This window comes from Podarcis melisellensis (genome assembly GCF_964234715.1).
Source record: "Podarcis melisellensis genome assembly, chromosome: 12".
Lineage (NCBI taxonomy): Eukaryota > Metazoa > Chordata > Lepidosauria > Squamata > Lacertidae > Podarcis > Podarcis melisellensis.
The window spans coordinates 38,488,861-38,509,151 of NC_138544.1; the positions used below are offsets into that span (position 1 = coordinate 38,488,861).

Consider the following 20,291-nt stretch of genomic DNA (forward strand, 5'->3'; position numbering starts at 1 on the left):
TATGAAAACTGTAGGCCTTAGATCAGAGCCTTATTAGTCTATCCAATAAATACATCTCTGATCAAAACAGCCTTGTTCATCAGGGAAAAAAACAAATTGTGCTGGGTTAAGCACAAGTATTTTTCATTTGTTCTCTAACCTTTCCATGGATCACCTGATCGGAGCTTGCAGACTACCAGTGATCCATGAACCAGACTTTGAGAATTTCAGAGTTAGGTCATATCTGCATCAGACAACTTTTACAATATTGGAGCTGGCGAATGCCAATGAAGTCCTTGCCTCATGCCATGCCGAGTCAAGATCCATTTGAATAAACCTGTAGGCTGTACGTTACACTAAACGGTACCTGTTTTACACAACATGTTTTACACATCATGGCCTTTCATTTCAGTTGGTGCCTTGACTTCCTCCTCCATTTCCATTGGGGCTGCAATACTTAACACCCACAATCTGACACAAGTTGAAAGATACACACGTTTAAATCTCATTGATTTCATTGGGATATAACAGAACACAGAACAGTTCACTAGGTTGTTCCTTTTTTAAAAAAAAAAGTGTGCACCTGCTTATTTATAAACTTACTGCCTTCCAAAATAAATCAGACTTGATGCACAAGAAACATTTTCAAGATTCCCGGATCTAGAAAGGATACTTAAAGTTTATTCATTATAGAAATAACAAAAGGCTGGGTTTTCCCAAGCAGACTTGGTAACTTCTTGATGATGATTGTCAGCCAATGCCTTACTGAAAACGTTTTGTGTTTTGATAGACTAAGAAAGCTTTGAAGAACATCCTGCAGAAGTGCACTCATCTGCCAGCACTTGAACCCTTATTGCATGATGCTCCTCCAAACATCCTGAAGCACATAGTCGGCCAGTTCAGTAAGGTAAATGAGCATTTGCTTACACTTCTTAAAGGCTCCATCCGTGTCCAACATTTCTAAAACCAATCTGGGTAGCTTGATTAGCACTCTCAGGGCAGCTGTTGCGCACAGAAAACAACAACAACAGTGGCATAGGTTGGTCTTAACACTTGGGGAATAAAGACCATTCTGTGCTGCTGCTTTCTTTCTGTGTTGGGATGCCTGTTACAGCTGCTTTTGGTCTTGTTCTTGTGCATCTGTGCAGGCAGCTGTACCTGAATCCAGTTCTGGAGTGTTTTCTTGAGGACCCTTGAAATCACTTGCTGGGAACAGCCAAGAGTGCAGCAGGAAAAAGGCTTTGCTCTGTAGATCAAGCCAAGGGAAGAAGGGAAAATACCCTTGCTATATATGCTGGCCTGTCTAATCCATAGGCTTCATACTGCCTGCCAGGTGCAAGGGGCAGTGCTTGCATGAACCTGCCCTCTCAGGCCCATGCTCACATAACCAGTAGTGTAGTGGCAAATTCAGAAGTGCAGGGGCTCTTCATAATAGTCTCAGCCATGGCCTCTCACAGCTCCACCTGCTCCCTTCTAAGATTGTGCAGTAATCTTGTAAAATAATAACTAGGGATGTATTCTGACTCCCCTCCTTTCACTCTGATTGGCTCCAGTCAGCACAAAGAATGGGAAGATTTCTCAGTGGCTAAAAAGCTCCCCTTTCATGCCAATAGGATGCTAGAGACAGGGATCCTGCTGCAGAACTAGTTATGGGTCTTTGACCCCCTGCAACCACAGACCACTGCATCTCTGCATAACTCCTGAGCCCCTGACAACCAATGTCCCCTCTTCTTTAACATGTTTTTTTAATATGACACTCCATGGTTTTATGCCTCAGATGGAATGAAAAGTCAATGTTTTTCTAGAATAAACTGAAGTTAGGAAATGCAGGAAGCAAGAAATCCAGCCACAATATATTTTGTTAGTTGTCTCTGCAAACCCCAAGCCAATAAATGTATAAGAAAAGGGGCTCCCTTCATCAGTTTTTGGAACTCTTAATAGAATTCAGCCCTATATATCTTACTGCAATAAACTGCCTGCTTATATTAATAATGCAGTAACTTTTCAGGGCTATTGTTCAAACACGTATTGTCTACTATGTTTTACCCTTCCTATTTTTATTATTATTAAAAATGTAAAAGAAAGAAATCAAGCCGCTTTTCTTTGTTCTTCTTGCCATTTTTAAAGAAATGAGGGCAAAATTTCCACTTGAGACTGCTTAACGCAAATAGAGCTCTGAGCGCTTATCCACACTTCCTCTTGTCCTTTTCCCCAGAGAAAACTACTCTTTAGCGCTCAATCGGAGCAAACGGCAATTGAGGTTTCCCCTGGATTGACATGTGTTCTGATCTATTGCTAAAGAGTGGGCTTTCCCTTGGAAAGGAGTGGGGCAAGGGGAAAACCACTCGGACCTGTGCTTTATCACTGCAGCACACAAGTGGAAGTATAGATGAGCCCTGAGTCTTGCAAAAAGGGGGGGGCAGAGGGAATTAGTTGAAAATTTAAATAGAGGCAATCCCTGCACTGGAAACAGCACACTTAGAGTCCAGTGGAGCCCTGTTTCGTAGTTTACCATATCACTCTTGTTTTAAGGGCCGCCCTTTATTTTGAGAGCTGCCCCCTCCCAACCCCTATGTAGTCCCTTGCTCTCTGCTATGTGGCAAGGATGCTTTTGGGGGGAGCAGGGCCAAAAGAACTCTGGCATACATTCCCTGCCACATCCCATTCTATGCTGCAGCTTACCCTTAGTAGCCTCAGCTGAATCTGTCTCTCGGTTGAGTGGTACATGTTGGTGTCAATACTCAGTGGACCTTAAACTATTTGAAATAATCACAAAGGCGAAGGTGAAATAAAAGGATAACCTTTGTTCTTTAAAGATTTTATTAGGAGGGTTACAGCATGGATCAGATCAAGAGGAAAAGCTAGTATAAATGCACGCTAACCAGAACAAAACAGTTTGAGTTTAGAGAAGCTTCTACTGAAATGATGGGTTGTATTGCAGTCCGATGCTTCCAGATGTTGTTGGACTCCGACTCCCATCATTAGCAGCCAACATGGTCAACTGCCAGAGATAGGAGTTTTAGAGTACTGGAAAACATCTGGACAGCACTAGGTTGGGGAAGGCTAGTCAAGAGAAGGTCAAGTTTAGAAAACAGAATATTTTGTATCCGACTAGGGAATTTTTTATCTGCAAAGCTAAAATTGCCTTTGCACCTTCTTCCTGCTATTAGTGTGCACATAGGATCAGGATTGCTAATGTGGAACAGGAAGCAGAAGAGAGGCATTTGTAATTCAGATGTGCATGCTGACCACTGTAGGTTTTGCAGTCGTGTACAAATCAATTTGAGCAAAAACTGCTTTAAGCCTCCTGCTTGTTAATGAAAGTGCCCTGAGCAAGTGTGAGTCTGCAGTTCTTCTTCACTCTCTGGGCACAGTCCAGTGGTATGTTTTTCTGCACAAGTGCCTTTGCTATTGTTCCCTTTCCCTCCTCCGTTTTGTCTCAGCAAGGCTTGCAGAGGAGAACGTTCTGTTAGATTGTGCTCTTGGTGTCCCTCAATTTTGTTTTCAATATTAAAACTTCACAGGAGATAATAACCTTTGCAAATAAATGCTGAATTTCTTACTATTACATGCTTCATTTTAAATAGGTTCTGCCCCATGATTCCAAAGCACGGCGCCTTTTTGTAACGAGTGGAGGCCTTAAAAAGGTTCAGGAGATAAAAGCAGAGGCTGGGTCACTTCTTCAAGAGTATATCTACACAATTAACAATTGTTATCCAGAGGAAATAGTCAGGTAAGGGTGGGAAACGATGCTGTAGTTTCATTTATGCCATATGACATATGATAGTGAGGGAAGTTCCCAAAGCAATTTGTGATGTGGGCTGTGTTGGGATGGGCTGCTCAGATGGTAAAAAGAGTTTTAACAGAAGCAACTCCTGAGTACACAAAGGTACTTGATTATATCTAGAAGTCTTATTAGATGGCCTGAGGTCCTTGGACCGAATATTCAGGATGCACGTTCACAAAGTAGGCAGTAACACCACTCTCTGAACAGTGTCCATCCACCACACCACAAAGGGCTGGATAGCCAATTCTTGCAGAGAGAGGGTAGCTTTTGACACTAATGAAAATGTGAGGAATGGACTCCAGTTGCAAATCCACTCAGAGGAGACGGAATAGCCCTCCAGGATTTTAGATTTGCTAGGCTACGGATTGCATGTAGTGTCTGGCTGTCAATATGATTTTATCCTGTCCACAAAAGAAAATTGAGAGGAGTAGGATGTAAGGGACATGGCTGTAGCCCGTTCCTCTTAGTTTCTGGACTTCCGTAGCCTCCAAATTTCCTGCCTGTCTGAGTCATAAGCTCCTAAAGGGGAACGGACCCATCATGCTCCCATAGTCCCTCCTCCAGGAACGCCTAATTGAATGGGTTCCCAATCAGCTCTGTGCTAACAAAGAGGGAAGAAGTTGGCCATCCCTATGCCAGGCCATTGCTCCTTCCAGATTGTTAAGATGCCATGCGATTGCACTCCCTCTGCTGGTCATCTGCATTTTCCAGAGCATTCTGTAACTCAGTCCTGTTGGAGCTGGGAAAGTTTCACCTGCAAACTGAATAAAATTAAATGACCTGGAATTTCCCCATAAAAGAAAATTCCTTCGATGGTTCAGTGTCTTAAACTTCTGTCACCAAACCGGAGCACATCATTAAGTGGATGTCAGAGATTTTATTATGCTGGCCTGGTAGGCAGATGTGCTAGAGGTATGTGCGGCCTTCCAGATGTTGCTGAACTGCAACTCAGAACATCCCTGACCATTGGCCAAGCTGGCTGGGGATGATGGGAGTCCAGCAATACCTTGAGGGTCATAGGTTTCCCCACCCTTGTGCTAGATCAGGGGTAGGCAACCTAAGGCCCATGGGCCGGATGCGGCCCAGTTGCCTTCTCAATCCGGCCCATGGACCGTCTGGGAATCAGCGTGTTTTTACATGAGTAGAATGTGTGCTTTTATTTAGAATGTATCTCTGAGTTATTTGTGGGGCATAGGAATTTGTTTACTTCCACCCCCCCAAAAAATATAGTCCAGCCCACCACATGCTCTGAGGGACAGTGGACCAGCCCATGGCTGAAAAAGGTTGCTGACCCATGTGCTAGATCAATGTGACAGTCTATTTTAATCTCGTGTTCAAGATTTAAGATGTGCAATATTAACTGGCAGGGGGAGGTTAAGCACATAGTCTGAGCCCATGACTTTTTAGTCTGAAGTAATCCTGTTGGTTTCAGTGGAATTTACTCCCAAGAAAGTGTGCATAGAATTGTAGTTTCATTGAGAGAACACCATCAATTTGCTAGCAGAAAGAGGGAAATTATGCAAACTCTCTGTTTACATAGCACTCAGACATTGTTAATGTATTAGTGTTCTCTGTTACTCAAAGGTTTGCATACTCCCACACCAACAGATGTTGGTCCACTGAAATATCATCTTGTTTATTTTATATTTCCACTTCCTTGCAGTTTCACCTAGAGAAGTTAAGGCTATTGTTCATTTTTGCATTCATAAATTATTTACTCTTTGTCTAGAAAAGGCAACAGTAGTGCCATTTGAAACATTAAGAAACTAGTTTCTGCCCTGCTTCTTGCTTTGCACTTTCTTACTGTCTGTTGATTTTTGTTTTGTCTTAAATGCCACACACTGCTTTTAAATCTGACCTTTGTGCTGGGATCTAAGGGAAGCTGGGACACATTTTTATACTTTGATTGCATGCCCAAGAGGGAATCGTTAGACAGCAGTAAATTCCTCCAAGTAAAATCTTTAAGGGATCCAAACAACATTAAGCAAATTCTCCAGAGGGAAGCCTTTGGCTGCTTGTGTTTTTCTTTGTCATCGCTAAGCAAAGCTGTAATAGAGCAGAGGGTACAATTTCAGGTTTCAGTGAGAATGGAGGAAAGCAAGATTCACAGCAAGGGTCAAAGGCCTCTTTCTGGATAGAAAGACCCAACGGCGAATATTTTTTTTAAAAAGGGTGTGAATACTATGTATGCCTCATAATTACTTCAGATATATTGTAAACTACCCTGTGATGCTTGGATGGAGGGCAGTACAGTGGTACCTCGGGTTACACACGCTTCAGGTTACATATGCTTCAGGTTACAAACTCCGCTAACCCAGAAATAGTGCTTCAGGTTAAGAACTTTGCTTCAGGATGAGAACAGAAATTGTGCTCTGGCGGCGTGGCGGCAGCAGGAGGCCCCATTAGCTAAAGTGGTCTTCTGGTTAAGAACAGTTTCAGGTTAAGAACAGACCTCTGGAACGAATTAAGTACTTAACTCGAGGTACCACTGTATAGTATTCTTATTATTTATTATTAGTGATGATCCTGAAGACTCACATCTGTCCTCTCCAAATGGTGAAGGGGAATGTGTAATTCTTTTTCTTGATATATTATACCAGGACAAGCAGAGTTGGGCCAGTGACCAGCTTAAAATGTCTTTAGAACTAATCAGCCCCTGCACAGGCCCAAACACATGGTTCCATTTCCTAGGCAGTAACATCAAATTGCAAATGACTAGGACCATAATACACAGCACAGAAGATGTGGAAGGTGAAAAAACAACAACTTCCTTGAGGATAAATTCCATTGAATAAGTATAGTAGTTGTTAGGATTGTGTTGCAAATTCTCTTGAACTCAATGGGACTTACGTCTGAGTAAACATGTATAGACTTCTCTTGTTAATATCTGGTGGACATCTAATCCATTCTGCAATATAAAGTTACAAGGTTTGAGCAGTGGTGGACCTAATTGGGGGGGGGGGGGGCTGAAGCTTGAACTGTTATGGGGGGGAGGCATTCACTGCCAGCAAAAAGGTTTTTTACTTTGGAAAAAAAGTGGGTAATGAGAGCAACATGATAGCAGTACTGTATATGACATGATCTATGATGTGGAGAAACTGGACAGAGACATGTTTCTCACCCTCTTACATAATACTTAAAGCCAGAGTCATCCAATGAAACTGAGTGGTGGGAGCTTCAAGGCAGAGAAAAGTCCCTGTTGATGTACCACATGGAGAATCCACCTCTCGCCCTGTTTAGAGGAATTCCCTCCTAAGATGGTTCTTCCCATTTACAGTTTTTATAAGTAGTTGTTTTGATTTTTTAAAAATAAAAAACGGGTGCCCCTAATATATTGGCCCCACAAATTATTATTTTAAAATGTTCTAGCTGATAGAGCCAACCAATTACCTAATTAACTAAAGACTGATGCCCTAATAGTTGCAGACTTGCTTAAGATGAAATCCTAAGTCTTTGATTTATTCCTCATAAACATGCTGGTATGTATCAGGTGTCATCTTTGGCCATGACCCAGCGCAGAGTGAAATGCACTTAATCCCACTGATTTCTTTCAGCAGGTTTAAGTATGCGTAATTCTGTGTTCAATGGTAGTTTGGTATTTAGCATGTTGAGTTTTTAATCAAGGCACCCTTGTTTCTCTTTCAGATATTATTCCCCTGGATATTCTGAAGCACTTCTGGAAAGGGTAGAAAATTATCAGCCAGTTCTATAAACCCTTCATCATTGGTGATAGAGCATTCCTCACCCCCCTATTTCCAATCTGTGTTCTTGAGTGGCAAGTGACTATATTTCTAGTCTGGGAGATATTTAACTTTCTATATTCTTCTGTTCCCAATCAATTATGACAACAGGAAGGCATACCCTTTCCATCTTTAATCTACACTTGGTTTTCTGGAAACCTTACCTAAGAACAAAGACTTTTACACACCTGTGTTAAGAGGCCTGCATTTCTCAGAAGTTATTGAGGACCTGAAGGGGCCAGCGCTCTTCCCGGATATACCTGTGGTCTTCAGAGCAGTTTGTCCAATCAGGTCCTTAAGACAAAGAATGAGAGGATTACAGCCTCATCCAATAAGCACTGGACCAGCATAGCCTTTGTTCATTTCAGCAGAGAGGTGCAGATTGAGATTACCCAGTCCATGTAGGAATTGTCTTCAAATGAACAAACAAGTGGCAAACTACTTCCTCACCCCACTTCTTCACTGACCCCTGTACCACCTCCACATAAGCACTCTTTCCATGGCACCTTGAAGAACCAAGGTGCAACTGGCAAATTCATGGGTATTTCACCTCCTCCCCCCCAGAAGATACAGTTTTTGTCTCTGTAAACTTTTAGGAGTGGATTTCAAAAGAACTGTGATTTGGGTAACAAAGTGTTTGAAAGGATAGGTGGTAAGTGATTAAAGGAAAACTGAAAATAAGCATGGCATTGAATTTTACTTGAAAATTTATCAACTCCGGAAAGAGAGAATGTTTAAAATAATATTTAAAAATTGCACTTTGGCAACTTTCCACATACTCAAAATGATAGCACTGGATACTAACAAATAAAAACTACATACTAATTCAAACAGAATGTATATGACAATTTCCTTCAGCCAACATGCAGTTTTTTGCTTTGGTGCCTGTCTTGCCACTGCACAAAAGCTACAAAGCTAACATAACAAACACCCTTAAATTCTTGTCTGTCTTCTGGGCTAGTGCAGACTACAACAGTTGGTTCAGTTAGCCACTCTTAGCCTTAAGCAATGAAAAGCACCCCAAGAGGAAAAGTCTTGTGTTACTTCTGAAAGATGTTTGGGCTTCCCTCGATGCTCAGTGATAAGGTGGTGTCATGAGCAACAAGACTGCTCTTTTATGATGTTTGTCACTGACCTCAGCCTTAAATACCTCGTGACCAAGAGGAGTGAGGTTTACTTTTGTCGATCATAATTTTGATTGTCGCCTCCACCAACCACCTTCTTCCTTTTGGGTTCCAGCAATTGCACCCCATCCTATAAAATCTTGGTAAGCTGGTATGACCTGGAAGGCTGGGCTGTTGGGGAAAAGGTGGGAACTCTTAATTCACTCCAGAAAGTGTTGTTGCTTCTTAATGCCACCTCCTTCAGCATGTTCTTTCTTTGGTCCCCTCCTCAGGATGCCTTTCTTACATAATTTGGAGAAGATAACTAGACCAAACCATACACCGCCAGTAGCAATCCTGTGCCTCAGCTAGTTCAGGGTACTTGAGCCTGAGTAAGACTGGCCATCCTGTTGGAGGGGCCAAAGAAATGAACACGATCAGCACATCAGTTGGTCAACTCTCATCATCCTCAATCATTGGCTATGCTGGCTGGGACAGATTCAGTCTGGTTCACATTTTAATGTGATTTCCATTGAAATAACTGGTACTTAATGCCTTTTTGCACAACCAGCTGGGCATGAGATAGTGGGGAAAGGCTTGCCTGTACAGACACTTACATGCCCATAAAGAACTGGTTGTGTGCATTTGCTGTCACAGGCAGATTTGACTTTTTAGCATGTCACTTGAAATGTGTCTAGTTGTGATTGCACATGAAGCCAGCTCTCGCGTATTAGATTAGATTGGTTCATTTGCAAAATAACAGTATGAAAATAATACATAGTAGTATCAATAGAATTAACTCAGACCTAAATAAACTGCAACATAAACTTAAAATGCTGAATTTCCCTGGCAGTTCACAACACATCCCTTTAAAAAGGAAAAAATAATAATCCTTTTAAAGCAAATATTAGAATGAAATAGTAAAATAAAATGGGATGTAGATCTTGTGTATAACTATGGATGCACACATCCTGCCTGTCAAATTTATATGCAAATAAGGCAGGAATTTAGATCATAATATATCACTTAACGTTCTCATCAAGAAGCTAATGCACCTTTTAAAATAATGCAAAATACTTCTAGCCAATCATTTCTTTAATCAGTACAAAGATTCATGTGTCTAGTATCTGGTGTGTGTGTTTTAAAAAAAGACTTTCAATTGGCTCCACAGCTTATGGCAGCTGTACAGTTTTTTTATTTGGCTTGCACATTTTGAAAGCGTTCTCAAGAAAATCCAGCAGGAATCCAAGTGATACTGCCAGTGTTCACTCTATTGTATAAAAATTAATAGTTCCTTGTTTTCCCCCCTTTCCTTTTAAACAATACATAAATAATATCGGCATTGGCAAAAAGAAGCCACATGCTGCAGCCAGCCCTATAATTTGGGTTAGTGTGAATACCAATTAGACTATTACTGTTGCACAGTATTTGGGCATGTTTAACAAAAGATTAAATTAAAGGATATATAAGGAACAGAAAACATGTTTCGGAGAAGAGGATGAACCTGATTCTTTGTGCTGGCTGATGATTCGGAGCCTCCTTGTGTCAGCCTAGCCTTGCCTTATTTTAAACTAGCATATATTGCCAGATCTTTCTGGTTCTTAGCCGGTTTGGTCAGTATAAAGGACCACAGAGTGACATGACAAAGATTTGTTATAGCCCAGGATGGACATTTATCATCCCTCCACCTGCCTCCCAACATGCTGACCTAACTGATCATGATAGCATCCTCACTGTTGTTTCAACATGCTAAAATCTGGAATTTAGAAAGGTCAAACCCAGTCCCAGTGCCAATGTACTATATGTCAATAACTCATTTAATCAAAGAAGCTCTATAACATTAAAAAATCACAATGCTTGTTGAATTTTTCATCACTGGAAAAAAAAAGATTGTGTGTTTTTGTTTATTGTGTGTTTGTTTATTGCTTTTGCACCTTCAGGGCAAGGTATATGCCAGGGCAAACTATGACAGCTATTAAGCTCAATTTAAACCCTTGCATGACTTAGGACTGCCGTCATGGACTGGCTGGATGCAGCTGCGTGGTGGGAGGCAGCAGCTGGGGAACCCCCAAGGAAACCCCCAAGGGAAGAAGGCTGAGAGCCAGAGGGTTGGCGGTGGGACGATGATGAGTGATCAGAGGGAGCAGACTGGGAGAGGTAATCAGAGGGAGCAGCCGCTGAAGAGGTAACAAGGTTTAGTGAGCAGGAAGAGGCTGTGGCAGAAAGCAATCCAGAAGCAGAAGCAGAGGCCAGAGAGGAGGTGGGCCAAGAGGCAGAATGGAGGCAGGCTCAAGAATCCAGGGAATCTCCCCCCCTTCTGTTGTGGTGGCCAGCTCCCCTACCCCCAGTCTGGAACACAGAGAAATGAAAAGAGCTGAGCTGAGATTGGTTGTGCACAGACACAGTTTGCGATAGCTTGGGAAGAGCAGGAGCCTTAGTGAGTGGTGGGAAGGTGCGAACTTTTCAGCCCTCACAACTGCCTTATTGGAGAAGACCTGCTGGGATCACTAGGCCTGCACTGTTCTGTTTTCTTTGAATACAAAGTTAACTGCACTTACACCGTGTTTTTCTGTTGCTGACATACGCTTGATTCCTGCTCCTGACAATGCGCCCATCCACAGAGATTGCCCTCGGAAGTCCTTTCTTCAGCTGCCCCTGCTGTCTGCGGTATGGCAGGTGGTGACTGAAGACTGCCCTTCTTCATCAGTTGTTGAATTGCCCTATAACAAACCAGAGTGAATGCTCAACAGATAGCCAATGTCATCTAACGTCTCACAAACTTTGTGCAAACAAATCAGGATGAATTCTGAACAAACTGGAAGCAACCTTTGTTTAAAACTCCATGTAACTGCGGTTGTTGCTGTTTAAGAGTGGGGAATTTGTGCATGGAGGTGGCCTGTTTTCACCCTATGGATGTCAGAAAAGCTGTGAAAGTTGGACATTGTCTCGTCAGTGAGGCCAAAGACTGCTGGACAGAAAGCAATCTGGTGAATTGCTCTGCTAAATAGTACCTATGACCAGACACTTCTAATTAGTTTACAGGTTTTTAAAAGGCTGATTCATTGGTAAGGTAGCTTTTGTATGTAATAACATAATGCTGCATAATTGTTTGCTGGATTACGCTCTCCCCAAAGCCACATCCTAACAAATTTAAATTCCTGTGGACTTGATAGTGTTGAGTCTTTTGTAATTTTGAAAGATGGAAAAGCTAAGGATGTTCCTATCCTCACAGCACCCGTGTTGTATTTTTTAAACCTTAAAAAAATGTATTGCAAAACAGCATGAATCAGTTTGAGTTGAGCAGGCTAAAATCCATTATTGGCTTGCACAGTGATGTTTACACTAACCATACAAGAGAAAACTACGGAGACCTCAAATTCCCCTTCCACATCTCTTTAGCTGTACAAATACAACCGAGTTGTCAACAGGAATGTCAACATTCTGGAATACTTACACTGCAATCACCTGTATTATTCATGGACAAGTAAAATGCAGATGGCAACGAATGTCACAACATACTGCTTTTATTATATAGTACTATGTTTGCTTCTTCAGCACAACCACTTAGTACACCATTACTGGATGTCAATAAGTATATTTCCTTCCTTTTTGTTTGATGATCCTTTCCATTTGACTTGGGGCCAGCTACACATTAAGTTAAACACATGCTTTAAAGTATATGTAGACAACTTAATTTTATAAAATGCATCTGCAGAGGCACCCAATCTAGCAAGGTCTATGAAGACAAGAGGTAAAGCAAACCATCCAAAGTATGCAGATCTACTAAAGAGGAATATATTACAGGTTAACAGTATGAGCTCTTTGCACAACTTTGGAGTAAAGTATATGCAATGCAGTGGTTAAATTGCTCATGAGGAACAAAAACAACCATTGTTAGCGGCACATCTTTGTTTCTTCAACAGCAACAACTAATATATGAAATGGACAATGCATCCCTGACTATTTTACAGTAAAAGTTGGTAACCTGACTGTTTAAACATGGTTTGGACATGCTATTTTTAAAAAGGATGAGATTTCTAAGCTGAAACAGAACAGAATATAAAAGTCAGCTCAGTGGCAAAGTTGTTGCTTCTCCCCACATAAAATATTTTGGACTCTTTGAGACTGGCCCAAACTGTGGAAGCCCCCAGCTGCTACCATCACAGAATTTATCTTCCCTCACGTTGACCCTGTTTTCCGTCCCCTGCCATTAGTAGTTATTCTGGCTTCATTTCTCCCCTTATTTATCATTTTGCTATATCATACTTTGCTCCTGATTTTGGTTTAGAAGAATTGCTGTGAGATTTGCATTAGGCAAGGATTAAGTAAAGGTGCGGATAGGTGGTGACTGTACTATTGTAAACCGTAGTGCTGTTAGGATAGGACTTTGAGGTCTAGAGTCCCACTCAGCCAAAGGAGCAGGTGTGTCTACAAATGCAGAGTGGGCACAGCAAATATTGAACTAAGAGAAGTACAGTGGTACCTCTAGTTACGAACTTAATTCGTTCTGGAGGTCCATTCTTAACCTGAAACTGTTCTTAACTAGAGGCGTGCTTTTGCTAATTGGGCCTCTTGCTGACGCTGCACCACCGGCACACGATTTCTGTTCTCATCCTGGTTCTAAACTTGAGGTAACTCTTCCAGGTTAGCAGAGTTTGTAAACCTGAAGCGTTTGTAACCTGAGGCTTTTGTAACTCGAGGTGTTCAGTGTTCCATTGTGCCAGAAGCGGCTTAGTCATGCTGGCCACATGACCCGGAAAAACTGCGGACAAACGCTGGCTCCCTCGGCCTGTAAAGCCAGATGAGCACCGCAACCGCAGAGTTGTCTGCGACTGCACTTAACTGTCAGGGGTCCTTTACCTTTTACCTTTATTCCCTCCACAGAGTTACAATTCTCAGAGTGGTTTAACAATTTATCCCTCTTCCCAGGGAATTCTGGGTATTGTAGTTCCGTGAGGGGAACAAGAATCTCCTAACAACTCTCAGCACACTTCTTTGGGGGAAAGCTATGACTTTGGTATGATACTGCCAGCTGAATCTGCCAGTTTTGGTTTATTTCTGCTACTCATTCTTTCCATCCTTAAGTTCAATTGGCACATGTTTTGCACTTAAAAAAAAACCACAGAACAATTTCTCAGCATTTCTCAGCATTTCAGTGCATGTTTCTCCTTGTATTTATGTAGACTTATACGTAACTTTACCTAAGATAAATTTTAAACGTAACTTTACCTAAGATAAATTTTAAAAGCATATTAGGCAAATGTTTAAGTTTTGCCAATATATGCATTTTAATGCACACTTTCCCCTAATATGTACATGCTTGTATACAAGTTTTGGGTTGAATAACTGCATTACAAGTTTCAGAGAAGTGTGAGTTTCAGAGGACAGCTGCTTTTCAGTTCACATGGTTGCTTAGAGAAGTGCAGATTAGAATTTCCCCCACTGTATTCACTATACAGTGGTACCTCAGGTTACATATGCTTCAGGCTACATACGCTTCAGGTTACAGACTCCACTAACCCAGAAATAGTGCTTCAGGTTAAGAACTTTGCTTCAGGATGAGAACAGAAATCGTGCTCTGGCGGCGCGGCAGCAGCAGGAGGACCCATTAGCTAAAGTGGTGCTTCAGGTTAAGAACAGTTTCAGGTTAAGAACGGACCTCCGGAACGAATTAAGTACTTAACCCGAGGTACCACTGTATATTTAAATGTAAAAGACTTTTTTTTTGCTTGTTTGCAAAAGATGCCAGAACAAAAAGGGGAAGAGATATGCTCTGCTGTGTTGCATGGCAGAGTGAAAGTCTGCATATTTATTTTCCTTGCAACTCTATTCTGTCCACCAGATTGCTTGATGTTTGCTGTACACAAAGAGCAGAACATGTGCTTCTCATCTGTATGACCATCTTGGGAAAGGCCAAGGAAATTATAAATATCTCCCACTGTACTGTTCTCACTTTTCAAAGCAAGGCGAGCCTGCAGAGAGATTGTGTTTCAAACTGAAACTCACTTTTAAAAGAATCAAGAAAAACACAAGCTGCTCTGCCCTTGCTTGTTTGTTCGTCTGCACTGAGAGAAGTGGAAGGAGCCAGCAAGGAGGCAATGCGCCTGGACCAATAATAGCTCACAACCTGATTAACTATGCTTCCACAACCCCCAACATTGTAACATGCTTATTCTCATACTGCCAAGGGACCCCAAACACCACCACACCATTGCCAAAGGCTCCGTTGGTGAGACCAGTAGGGCAGAAGGCAAGGAGGGTGGTGCCAGAGCCAGTGACAGGTGCAAACAGCTACTTACACTTTTGTCCTCCACAACCACTTTGGTTTATAGGGGCTAAGGAAGATGACGCTGACAGCCAGTGCCATCCCCTGGACTGGCTGGCGGTAAGAAGGCAGGCAGGTGTGGACTGCCTGAAGGCAGAATGAGGTTGGGCGTGTGTGCCCCATTTGCCCTAATGAAGCAGCCTTCACTGGCTACTAACAGCCTGCCCTCCACTGATTTAAAACCCAAGAGAGGGTGTTTGGCTAAACTGGGGAAACACAAATGTCCCAGGCAGCAGCCCTGTTCAGGCATTCGCTCCATAAGTTCTCAAGAAGTTCAGGATAGTATGCACCAGTAGTGGGGAGTGTGTTTGGAAGAGGGAGTAAGAAACCACCAGCAATTTCTATCTGGCCCATCTATGCTACCCTATCTCCAGACGCAGGCGCTTCCCTCTCCCATTGCTCTCACTACAGCTGCATCCTCCACTTGTATCACTACTGCTTCGTTCCCAGCAGCTTGAAAAGGGCTGAAGTTGAGTTGCAGGCCTCAGCTCATTACGTAGGCCCAAAGTGGACAAAGTAGGAGAAGTCTTCCCTCTGGTTCTCCCTGTATGATGCTGCCACCCAAGCTTGGTTGTAGAAGCATTACACCTAGCCTAGTCTGCCCAACAACAAGGCAGACCAGGCGCAGGTATGTTATTGTCAGGAGCCTGGCTGGCTCCCCCATTTCCCAGCAGTGTGGTGCACAAACAGGCTCCTACCCAATGCTGGGAAATGCCCTGAGTATTTGAAATGTTCACTCCTGAACCAGCGTAGCAGATAATATGCTAATGTTCACTAATTCCTAGACAACCTGCTACAGATGAGAAATTATGCTAATTAAGGATTATCTTTTTTGTTGTTGCCTTTTTCATTTAATATTCAGATTCTAGGAATATATATCTATATACCGTATCTATAGATATATCTCACTTTTTTACTGGCTAGCAGGGTAGCCATATGCCCTACCTTAAGGGGGGGAGTCCTTAGTACTGTGGTACCTCAGGTTACATACGCTTCAGGTTACATACACTTCAGGTTACAGACTCTGCTATCCCAGAAATAGTACCTCAGGTAAAGAACTTTGCTTCAGGATGAGAACAGAAATCGTGCTCAGGTAGCGTGGCAGCAGCAGGAGGCCCCATTAGCTAAAGTGGTGCTTCAGGTTAAGAACAGTTTCAGGTTAAGAACGGACCTCCAGAATGAATTAAGTACTTAACCCGAGGTACCACTGTATGAAGTTCTCCTCTATAGTCTGTATCTATAGGTACCGGTATTAAGCAAACTCATGTTCTTGGGTCTGTTAATCCCAGGGATCTCTCATAAAAAGGTGAGGCAATTCAACAGATAAAACTTCATTAATACCCGAATACTAGTAGCTTCAAATGTTGTGGGAACACCTGTAATTAAGTATACAGTATGAACAAACAAGGGTCACTAAGAGTTCCTTATAATTGCTACCCAAAGGGAAATAGATTTGCAGAGGTAGTTCCCAAGGCAAGTTCTTCTACCATAATGGGAGTAATTTGAGCAAGAAATTCTACTGAGTTTGATAAAGCAACATAAGATATGGCACACAATTGTGTTTTGAAACACAAAATGGAATTGGTTTATTAGTATTTGCATTGCTTCATTAACATGCTTGCCTATTAACGTACTCAACAATATGGCATTAAACCTCCTTTTCAAAAGCATTTATATTTTTAGAACCTTGTTAGCACCACAAAGTGACAGGCTGTGAGTACTATTCTCTTTATGTAGACATTTTGGAGATAATGAAGGAAGTTGCAAAAATATTTTGAAAACGTTCAATAGTAACTAAGTTACAATGATAAAACTTGGCTTTTGTTTTCTGGAGGAATGAAGGGCTTCTGTTTTCAAAATAATCAGTGTAATACTGAGGTCAAGAAGCTTAGTCTTTTAAAGAAAAATAACATTTAAATAATTATGTTTACAATAGGAAAAAAACTTATTTGCAAAACTTAGTCACCAGTCTTACTGCCGCATTCTGTATATTTGGCAACTACTATTTTAAAACAAGGACAGCTTGTAGTATTCCTTCAGTTAAATAATTGGCTGAAATATTTCAAATCCAGGTTTTTTTTCAATTCCTTCAGCTGACACAATTGTGGAGTTTTACTTGATTAAGTCAATGACTTATTAATGGCCAACGTATGGCTTTTGGTTCAAAAACCTACATGTCAGCCTACAGGAAATTAAAATACAATATAAAATAGACATCATGTCAATTAAAAAAACACACACATCAAGCCTACAAAACAGAGACTAGCTTATTGTATATTATTAATTACTGTTATGTATAAAGGATTGATGCTTTTGAATTATGGTGCTGGAGGAGACTCTTGAGAGTCCCATGGACTGCAAGAAGATCAAACCTCTCCATTCTGAAGGAAATCAACCCTGAGTGCTCACTGGAAGGACAGATTGTGAAGCTGAGGCTCCAATACTTTGGCCACCTCATGAGAAGAGAAGACTCCCTGGAAAAGACCCTGATGTTGGGAAAGATGGAGGGCACAAGGAGAAGGGGACGACAGAGGACGAGATGGTTGGATAGTGTTCTCGAAGCTACAAACATGAGTCTGACCAAAATGCGGGAGGCAGTGGAAGACAGGCGTGCCTGGCGTGCTCTGGTCCATGGGGTCACGAAGAGTCGGACACGACTGAACGACTAAACAAGCAACATAAAGGATTGGATTTAACGTTCCTGTGAACAGAACTCCACTCATGGGATGCTTCTGCACTAGAAAGGATGTGTGTGGAGAAAAGACAACTTTGGCATATCTCCTGCCCACCCCCCACAGCCCATTGCCAGCCATTAAAAGCTGCTCTTGAAAAAAAGGAGAACCGGAACATTTGTAGTTTAAAAAAGTAATGGCTTTTTATCCTTAAACTACGGGGCATGCACTGATCATAGCTAAAGAAGTATAACGGCAAGTGCAAATGGCACTGAGAGTGCAATTGTGTATAGCCACCATTATAGAATCGTGAGCATAAATCATCATAAATGAGCAATAAATACAATCTCTGGAGGGGCTCATATTCAGACTGGGTGTTATATTAAAACAGGCACACATAAAGGGGGCAAGGTATGGTAGATCAGCAGCCGTTTGGCCTAGTATAACTTCAGACAGGTAGAAAACATAATTAAAAGAAAAGCTTTTTATCACGGCTCACGTGTTTGTATGGATGCGATGAAACTGAGCAGGTGGAACTTGGAAGCTTATGTTACATGTTTGCACTGGGCCTGGTGGGGAGGGGGAATGATGCTTGGGCCCTGCTACTAGCACACAGAATCTGGAAGGTTACATGGGGAGGATTGTAGATCTCAGGTGAGAAAAGGTTCCCTGGCCCTGCTTTAGAGATACAGTGGTACATTGGTTCTCAAACACCGTGGTACTCAAACGGCAAAAATTTGAAAGTAAGTGCTCCGGTTTTTGAATGTTTTTTTGGAAGCCGAATGTCTGATGCGGCTGTCGGCTATTTTTCCCGGGGCACCTGCACGAATCAAAAGCTGTGCCTTGGTTTTTGAACATTTTGGAAGTCAAATGGACTTCCAGAACGGATTAAGTTTGGTGCTTTTGTTTTTGCTATTTTGCCTTTTTGTCTTTGAGGCTTTTTCGGTTACGTAATTTGTTTTTGTGACTGTGTGGAACCTAGTTCAGCTACTGACTGATTGTGTGACTGCAGAAATGGATAGAAGCCCTCCATCCAAACAATGACTATCATCAGTGCAGGTAAGATTTTTTAATTTTTTTATCATCTACAATACTGTATTATTTCATATAGTATAGTACATTGATTATTGCTTTCATTTTATGGATAAATGGTCTCATTAGATAGTAAAATTCATGTTAAATTGCTGTTTTAGGTGTTGTTTTTAAAAGTCTGGAACGGATTAATCCATTTTGCATTACTTTCTATGGCATGCCTTGGTTTTGGAACGCTTTGGTTTTGGAACGGACTTCCGAAATGGATTCAGTTTGAGAACCAAGGTACCACTGTATACAAGCTAAGCCACCTCTTCCAAATCAGCTGTATTTGTACCTAACTGTACTTCTCTCTTGCCAGGATTAAGTTCCAGTTCAAGTTTCCCCAAAGGTGAATGCCATGCCAGGGGTGCCATATAAAGAGAGCCGGGCGTAATCAGTGCCCCTCGCTTTTCCAGAATACAAGATTGCTTCTCCAGATGACAACCACCGATATCTCCAGTTATTATGAGGTATTAAAAACTGTCTCATTTAAAACTCCCCAATATGCAATCCAATGAAGAATGGACTCATATCTGTAACTGTTGTACAGTGGTACCTCAGGTTACATATGCTTCAGGTTACATACGCTTCAGATTACAGACTCAGCTAACCCAGAAATAGTACCTCAGGTTAAGAACTTTGCTTCAGGATGAGAACAGAAATCGTGCTCTGGCGGCGCGGCAGCAGCTGGAGGCCCCATTAGATAAAGTGGTGCTTCTGGTTAAGAACAGTTTCAGGTTAAGTATGGACCTCCGGAACAAATTAAGTACTTAACCCGAGGTACCACTGTATAGTCGATTGGTTCACTCCATTATTATGTCTCTGCATGACTAAAAGAACAGCACTTGCAAAGTTTTTGCCAGGGACGACTTTTATTTATATAAAAACATGAGCTACCTTGGGTATCTTGCTCTGGGGTCCTAGCAATAAGGAGGACACACAGCTAGTATTGCTGGATATGCAGCGAAAACTCAGAGGTAATGTGAGTCGGCAGCAAGGTAACCCATAGCTACCCGCCAAACGCTGAGCAATATTCTTATTAATCTTTTCATGCTTTGCCGTGGGCCCCTTCAAGGAGTGTCTGGTTTCACAGTGTGGCAGAGCAGTGGGAGCCGATAAGCTGCACACTTCTTTCTCCCAGAGCCACCGCAGAAAAGAAACGCGAAAGGCCTACTGAATCATGTTACTGGATGGTTTTGCAGAATAGGACTGAGGAACATTGTTCCTTCGAGCTCCAAGCTCTCTCCATTATCAGGCCGTATAGAAATAGATATTTGCAAAGGCAGCCAAGCACACTCTTCATTTTTTAAAGGAGAGAAGGCAGGCTTCCAATCGTGCCTGGCTCACTGCTTACTTTAATGCAGCTTTGATCTCTGTTACTCTGATGTCATCTACTGCAATCAGCAGGGGGAACTTGGATAGTCAGCCTCTCTAGAAGCAAATCAACACAGCAAACCTGATTTAAAAAAATTAATTCCCTCTTCCTAGAGAAGTCAACTGAGTTCTCATGGTGCTAGTCTCACTTCCAAATATCTTGATTATTGAGCATTTATCCTGATTTGTTTGTCCAGAGGTTATGGAGCTTCCCGTATTTCTAGAACATTTATCTTT

The 20,291-nt window shown here is 41.9% G+C and overlaps 1 protein-coding gene and 1 long non-coding RNA gene across 3 annotated transcripts in view; one reads left to right on the top strand and one right to left on the bottom strand.

Moving 5' to 3' along the window:
* Nucleotides 1–8,187, top strand: part of SPAG6 (sperm associated antigen 6) — a 48,059-nt gene extending 39,872 nt beyond the window's left edge. For both annotated transcript variants that reach the window (XM_081882524.1, XM_081882523.1), the window contains 3 exons: nt 770–886; nt 3,567–3,712; nt 7,412–8,187. In XM_081882524.1, the coding sequence (XP_081738650.1) occupies nt 770–886; nt 3,567–3,712; nt 7,412–7,478 (330 nt within the window). In that variant the 3' untranslated portion in view covers nt 7,479–8,187. The remainder of the gene's footprint in view (nt 1–769; nt 887–3,566; nt 3,713–7,411) is intronic.
* A 220-nt stretch (nt 8,188–8,407) lies between these two features.
* The window catches only part of LOC309353421, a 30,370-nt gene continuing 18,486 nt past the window's right edge, over nt 8,408–20,291 (bottom strand). The window contains exons 2-3 of the long non-coding RNA XR_014161833.1: nt 11,168–11,329; nt 8,408–8,801 (exon numbers count right to left, since the gene is read on the bottom strand). This is a non-coding gene — a long non-coding RNA (uncharacterized lncRNA). The remainder of the gene's footprint in view (nt 8,802–11,167; nt 11,330–20,291) is intronic.